This window comes from Pongo pygmaeus, chromosome 2, assembly GCF_028885625.2.
Source record: "Pongo pygmaeus isolate AG05252 chromosome 2, NHGRI_mPonPyg2-v2.0_pri, whole genome shotgun sequence".
In the NCBI taxonomy this organism is placed as follows: domain Eukaryota; kingdom Metazoa; phylum Chordata; class Mammalia; order Primates; family Hominidae; genus Pongo; species Pongo pygmaeus.
In genome coordinates, this window is record NC_085930.1 from 548,203 (window position 1) to 556,395 (window position 8,193).

The window sequence follows — 8,193 nt, forward strand, 5'->3', positions numbered from 1 at the left end:
AATTACTATTATTCCTTGAAGTAAAAAGTTAAATAAAGGTTGTTTTGAATTTTCATACTTTCATTTTCTGAAAAATAATACCAAGGAAAATCCTCTATATTTGATTTACTCTTTTTAAAATTTTTAAAAAATTATGTACACATTTGTAATTATAACTAAACTTTGATTAAGGATGAGATAAAATACTTATAATTTTTAATTTTATTTTTCAAAATATTGTCTTAAACATGTCTGTTTTCCTATGCATACTATAAAATGAGCTGAGATTTTAAAAATATTCATTTTATCAGACATTTTTCTCCCATAACCTGTAATTCTCAGATAAAGCCTGCCTGTAATTCTGTCTTACTCAATAACTATGCCTGCCGTTTCAGACAGTAACCAGGGCAGTTCATATTTATTGATATAAGAAAAGGAGGCCAGAGCCATAAAACAGTGTTATCCCTCACTTTTTTTTTATTTCTGAGCATACCTTTGATATTCCAGACAGAGAGAATAGACTAAGACAGAATCTCATTTCTGAGTCCAATTTTATTCCATAAAAGTACATTCGGGAAACATTTGTAATGATGTGAAAATTAAGTATTATCGTAGAATTAAGGATTCAGTCAGTTGGGAAAAAAAGCAATATCAAGAAGGGAAGAGTTCGTGTTGCCTGGAAAAGGTTCTGTGGTTTCAATTCCTAGGGGGTGTCCTGGCATGGAAGTGGGGTGACAATTGCTCAGGGAGGTTTGGTGACTTGTGTGCAAAAGGGACCTTCAAAAGGGACCCATGTAAGCTTTCAAAATCCTACATCATACTGGTATTGTGTAGCATCGGAAGTGCAAAAATGATGCATTTCAACATTTCCTGGACCCACTGGGAAGAGTTCAAGAGAATTTACTCAGAAATTAGCAGATGAAGAGTAAGAGAGAGCCAGCCAACCCAAAGCCTTGTGGGTTGGATAAATAGATATTTTAGCTGAAAATCGATGTAGCCTGAGGAGTAGACATCGACGTAGACACCTGAAGTGATGGTGGCATGAAGAAATAACCAGAGGGTCAAATAGGCTCAAACATCTCAGAGAATCATAGCTTGGACAGAGCTCATATATAATCTGGCACCTGTGCTTAGTGCCATGATACCAGGCAAGGACCTATACATTTATATGCGATGAAGGAAGGATGTAGGTAGTGTTGGGTAAATCCTAAATTGATGGAATTTAATTTGAAACAAACAAGATTTTCACATGTCCAAGTATAATTGGAATGAACTAGGTTAGATTTTCTTGGAGGTTACAAAGAAAAACTAGGTGGTTATATTTTTGCATTGATGAGTTAGGGAATTGGAAATTCATCTGCTCTCCTATTACTTTTTCTGTACAGACTCAGCATATTGATTTTTCCTGTGATGCCAGCCTCTGGTGGCTGGCTAACCTGGAGCACTTGACAATTGCTTTCTGGGAATTTAGACAGGTCCTCAGAGCAAGAGGTGGAAGGGAGATTTTTTTTCTATTATGTGACATAGGTCTTTCTTAATCCAGAAGTTAGTAACAAAAATTGTGGCAACATTCTATTCTTTAAGAAGATGGAAAAACTGGCATTTTTTGTAACTGATATGGCCCAGCACCCAGAACAATGCCTACCTATAGCAGGATTTCAATAAATATATGTTGAGTGAATAAGGAAAGTAATTTTTAAAATGATATCACATTAAGGTCATTACTCTACCCACAATCCCAACTTCAGGTTTTGCAATAGTGAAAAGAAAAAAAATTTAGATAAGCTCTACCTACAGTTTAACAATGCTACGTTTTACATTTCTATATATAATATACCCAGGGTAATGTCTCTATTGTTGAAACCTTTCCTCACCTCTCAAGTAGGATCACAGAGACATTGAGCCTAACTCACTGACAAAGAAGCTCTTCAAATCCTACATGAGGTTTGAACTGCTTTTCTGGAAGTTTATGTTATGGTATCTTTATGCAGGTAGATATGGGAGTAGATAGAACTCTCTTAACGTAGCTTGTCTTGAAAATTGACATTCTGTGTTTAATATTTAACTCAGTAATAATTTAAATTTGGAAATCTGATATTCACTATTATTTGACACCTTTGTTTTCCTAATACTTCCTTTCTAACTACAGTAATGTCCCCATAATGGTATTAAAATTGATTTCTCAAAATTTGCTTGCCACAATTTTGTTGCTCATGGATGTAAGTGATTTTACTGGTTTACCATCACATAATCTTAAACTCTTTCACTTTAACCAAAATGCTCATGCTCTAAGCTATTAAAATAGCTTATCTGGTTATCAATGCTTAATGGAATGGTCCTTTGAACTTGTAACTTCCAGTTTTGCTGTGTTCTTTTGGATGCTTATCATCCCTGATGCCAACACAGACCAAGAGCTTGATAACATACTACATTGTTACTTGAATGAGTTCAAAATTAGAATTTCATTTTTGTTATTTTGAATTAAGATTTACCACAGTTTACTCTTTTTTTGTATATTTTACCCTTACCTCTTGCCACTTAATTTGAATGTATTCTTATATATTAAAATTTTACTTATAATTTGTGCATTTCCCCTGTGTAATTTCACATGGAAGTTTTTGCTGCATTTAAATCATTGAGCTATAGTAGATGTCACTTGTTTCCATCTTTCTTGAGATTATTTTTTCATCAGAATTTTTCTTAAGACACTTATTACTTCCCTATTTCTCAGGCTATAAATGAAAGGATTTAGTAAGGGAACTACTATTGTAAATAAAATTGCAGCTGGTATATCTTTATCCCCTTCTTCAAGCAAATTTGGTCTAATGTACATGAAGAAAAGAGATCCATAGAATAATGAAACTGACAAAAAGTGGGATGCACAGGTAGAAAAAGCTTTGGCCCTTCCCTCTTTGGATTTCATTTTGAAAATAGTAAGAAGAATATAGAGATAAGATATTAAGACACTACCTATGGTAAAGACTTGAACTGAACCTGAGAAGATGAATAGAACCAGTTCATTGATATAAGGATCAACACAAGAGAGTCTATACAAGGGAAGAATATCACAGTAAAAGTGTTTGATGTGATTCGATCCACAGAAAACTAACCTAAATACAAGCCCTACATGAATCATGGAATGCAGATTTCCAGCTATGAAGGCCCCTGTGGTCATCTGAATGCAGAGTTTCTTGGACATCATGATGTGGTACTGCAGTGGGCTGCATATGGCCACATAGCGGTCATAGGCCATTGCTGCCAGAAGAAAGCAGTCTGCAGTTTCCACAGTGCAAAGAAAATAAAACTGTACTGCACACTCATAGAAGGAAATCCTTTTGTTCTCAGAAAAGAAGTTCTCTAACATTTTGGGGGTAATGGCACAGGCACAGCAAGAATCCACAAGAGCCAGGTTTCCCAGAAAGATGTACATTGGTGTGTGAAGCTGACAGTATGTAAATATCAGTGCCACCAAACCAATATTCCCCACCACGGTGATCAGATAGATGGCAAAGAACACCACAAACAGCAGAGTCTTCAGCTCAGGGTGATCTGTAAATCCCATGAGGATAAACTCATTCTTCATAGTATGATTTTCTTCAGCCATTCCTGACTTGTCTGAAAAAATGTGGAGAAAGAAGGCACTAATTTATAATATGCCACAATTATTGAGGTCTCTTTGGCTTAAAGGAAGGAGAGCATCTTCCACAATGTTTCCTCATGCTGCCTGGACTTTGGTGCATGCCCCATTCATGGGGAGAATGAATTTCCATAAAGGAATTACCTCTTTGGCTAGTGATAAAATATATTTTCAGCACCTTTTAAAATCATTTTTAAACCATTTTAATAGTACCTAATAGTAGTTTTTCAGTCTCTCTGTCCTTCCACCCTCCACTGTCAAGTAGGCCCCACTGTCTGTCGTTCCATTCTTTCTGTTCATGTGTACTCAGTGTTTAGCTCTCACTTATAAGTGAGAACATGCAATACCTGGTTTTCTGTTCCTCCATTAGTTTGCTTAGGATAATGGCCTCCAGCTCTGTCCATGTTGCTACAAAGGACATGATCTCATTCTTTCTTATGGCTGCATAGTATTCCATGCTGTGTATGTACCACATTTTCTTTATCCAGTTAATTGTTGATGGGCATTTAGGTTGATTCCATGTCTCTGCTATTGTGAATATTTCCAGCACATTTTGAGGAAGAAAGACATCAGATTATCTTCACAAAGGTGGCTTTTGAGGTCTTGACAGAAAGATCCAGAGAACAACACTTCTCTTATGGGTTAAGTAAAGCTGATCCATAATTTAAATGTCAGCAATTAGTATCAACATTCCCCAAAATTTCAATGAGTATATATGTACTGATTAACAATGTTGTTTAAAAGAGTATTTTTATATGCCAATGTTAATAGCAGCATTATTCATAATAGTCAAAAGGTGGAAACAACCCAAATGTCCAAGGATGATGAATAAATAAATGGTGGTATATACATATAATGGAACATTATTCAACCCTAAATAGGGAAGCAATTCTGACATGTTACAACATGGATCAACCTTGGAGACATAATGTTAATTGAAGTAAGCCAGTCAAAAAAGGACAAAGATTCTATTATTCCATTTACAGGTACCTATACTAGTCAAATTTATAAAGACAGAATATAGAGTGGTGGTTGTCAGTGGGAGGTGGGAACAGGGAGCTATTTCTTAATGGTTACAGTTTCAGTTTGGGAAGATAAAGTTCTGGATGAGTAGTGGTGATAGCTGTATTAATACAACATTGCAAATGTACTTAATTCTATTGAACTACACTCAAATATGGCTAAGATGATAAATTTTATGTATTTCCTACCACAATAAAAAATTTAAATGCCTATTTTCAGTTGTATATTCTTAGTAATTATCTCAAATACTACTGGAGTGTACACTTAAACATAACATGCTTTGGAAGCAGGCTATTTTTAAGGTATTTGTACCCCTCTGGGGTGGGGAGGAAAAGGGATGTGGACGGAAGTGGGGAGGAGACAGAGAGATTAGGGGAAATGAGAAAAAATGCCTATACTAGAAACCATCCAGGTTATTTATAATACAATTTATGCATACAATTTAAAATTATTCATGTGCGCATGAAATTTAAATGCTATCAAAAATTCAAGAAAAAGGTTAAAAATTGATGAATTTATTTATATATGTCAAAAATCATAAATAAAAATTAAGCATCAAACAAAAACTGGGAGACTGGAATAAATAGGATATTGTTTCTCTAGTTGTATTTTAGGAAGGAATTAGTACAAATAATCACTGTTCCTGTCAATGGCAGGAATAGAAAAATCTGAAGGAAATATAATTTTTTACAAATTAAAAATTTTTAACTTCATTACTAATCAGAGAAACATAATTTGAAATAGCTATGAGGCTATATTTATTTTGCCTATTAAAATGGCAAGATGTTTTTAAAAAGAAATGATAATATATAGTGTTATCTAAAATTGGTGCAATTGTTGGAAAATAATTTGTAATAAATTAAAGAAACTCTTAAACATTCACATCCTTTGGCCAATAATAATGAATTGACCAGAAAGAAATAATTAGATTCTCCCACAAAGATTGACATAAAATGATGTCCATTCTAATTTCATTCATAATCATAAAAAATTCAAAACACCCAAAAGTGGTGGTATAACTATTTAGTCAGTTATGATGAAATAAATGTGAATCATTCACAAGATGGCATATTGACAATCATTAAAAATGCTGTTTACCTTGAAGATTATTGTAATGATAAAATAGAAATACGTTATGTAAAAAACAAAATAAAAAGTTTTATAAACAAAATAATTGCAATTTTGAAATAAATGCTTACATATGAAGGTTAAAAAAAGTAGCATGACAATACATCAAAATATTACTAGTTTTTTATATGCAATAAAAATTAGAGGTCAATTATTTTTCTGCTTTATATTTTCCTCCATTTCAAATTGTCTGCAATGGCTATTGCTTCAATAATCAGGAAAGAAATTTTTTATTAAGTAAATAAAATGGCATGCTCTTAGGTCTGCAGTGTTTTATAACTTGATTAAGTGCACAATAATCATGGGAATTTAACTAATGTTTTCTGCATTTTACAATTCTACTGTGAATAATGTTACAATGGATTCACTGAGCAACTGCCTACTCCACTTTTATGATAATGGCATCACCAGTTATAAATAATAGTAATTTGCTGGCAATCCTGCATCTCAAACTATTCAGGCATATGTTCACATCATGTGGTAATGCAATCTTAAGGTCACCTCCTCTATGGAAGCAATATATCTTTGGTGTCAACTTTTACTCTTTCAAATGTCATGTGTTTTCATTGTATTCCTAGATTCTAGGGTGTTCACATTTATTAAAATTTTGGGATATTTTAAAAACTTTCATTATCTACTCATTATATGTACTTATAGACAAAGAGTTCTTACCTATTGGGGAGCATTTTGTTTCAATCTACCTTATTTATCTTTGTTACTTTGGGAATCATGTATTAATTGAGCTGATAGTCATTGGATGCCTGCTTTATGCTACCTACTTGCTTTGAAAGGTTAACTGACCCTCCTAGATATTTCTAGATAGACAGTTTTCTGGATATTCATTGACCACAACTATACTCCGAAGTTTGGGAACAGAGGAAAACCATTTTGGAAAGATATAAAAAGATCTCTTCTTTTTGGTATCTGAAAGTATTACTAACTTTCAAATCTCAGATTACTTGAAGATGGTGTATATATATATTTTTTAAAAAGTTTATTTTTTGAAACAGGGTCTATACTCTGTTGCCCAGGCTGGAGTGCAGAGGTACAATCTTGGCTCACTGCAACCTCCACTTCCCAGGTTCAAGGGATTCTCCTGCCTCTGCCTACCAAGTATGAAATTACAGGCATGCGCCACCCACTTGGCTATTTATTTTTTGTATTTTTAGTAGAGGCGGGGTTTCATCATGTTGGCTAGGCTGGTCTCAAACTCCTGACCTCAAGGGATCCTCCTGCCTCAGCCTCCCAAAGTGCTGAGATTACAGGCATGAGCCACCGCACCCAGCTGATGTATCTTTAAGATCAATATTTTTAAAATAACATTTGAAACTTATGTAATTTGAATAAATTTTTCATTAACTGCCTTGCCCTTGCCAGCTTGAAGTTATATAATATAAAATTTCCTTCAGTTCACCCAGTTGTCCATTGGTCAGATAGAAATAAATTTTACATTGATATTTTATTTCTCTAAGAATCAAAAAGAAACTGGAACATTCCCCAAAATTATATTGGGATTTGAAAGACTGGTTTGAAATTATAGTTCTTACTTATATAATTTGTTTAATACATAAGAATGCCCAACACAAAAATTTTAAACACTGTTTCATTGTAGAGGTTAATAATTCATTTCATCAAGTTTATAAGTAATAGGACAAACTACATTATTCACATAAGTTTCAAAGTCTTCATTAATGTATTCTGTTATTACTATAAAAGTGTGCTTTTATCTCTTGGTATAAATTTAGGCTTCTGTTGAATTCAGAAGTGATACAAATGAATGATAGTCATTTGTCTAAAGCTTACACAATAGACTTTAGATTTAGAAATAATTTAAAGAGCTTAAAACATTGAAAAATTAGAGTTTTAAGAAAAAAACCTTAAATAACTTAGAGAAAGAAATGTTTTATGTGATTAATATTTCTAGCAAAAATAAGTTTTAAATTCTTTCTCACCTGAATTTTCCCTGATAAGAGTTTTAAAGGGGCCAGTTGGTTGCCTGTTAACAGTTTTTAAAGTAGATCCTGCAATTAAACTCTGTCTTCTTGATCACTTAGGAGAATAGTTTTACAAAGAGGTTGATGCCAATATTTATGTCACCGGTAGAGAATGGTTCGGATGTTCGAAATAATTCTAAAGGGATTTAGCTGGCATTGACTTCAGAGCATAGCCTGAGAGACCTAATCCTTTGAACATCAGAGACCTACTAAATTGGAAGAGCACAGTCTGAGAAACGTAATCCTCTGAACATCACAGACCTTACTCCTTTGAGACCTAAAGAGTAAGGCAAATTCCAATTTCTAAACAAATTTTAAGAGCCATGTTTTGGGCACACATTTACCTATGTAATAAACCTGCACATCCTACACGTTTCCTGGAACTTAAGATTTAAAGAAAACAGAAATGTTTTAATTTTTATTCATTTGAGT

At 33.5% G+C, this 8,193-nt stretch overlaps 1 protein-coding gene across 1 annotated transcript; it reads right to left on the bottom strand.

Moving 5' to 3' along the window:
* Window positions 1–232: 232 nt before the first annotated feature.
* On the bottom strand, window positions 233–7,826 carry LOC129034011 (olfactory receptor 5K1). Its single transcript, XM_054483333.1, has 2 exons — window positions 7,720–7,826; window positions 233–3,594 (listed from the first exon to the last, which is right to left on the bottom strand). Exon 2 carries the CDS (start codon window positions 3,581–3,583, stop codon window positions 2,657–2,659), a length of 927 nt encoding a protein of 308 aa, XP_054339308.1. The 5' UTR covers window positions 3,584–3,594; window positions 7,720–7,826; the 3' UTR covers window positions 233–2,656.
* Window positions 7,827–8,193: the final 367 nt, after the last annotated feature.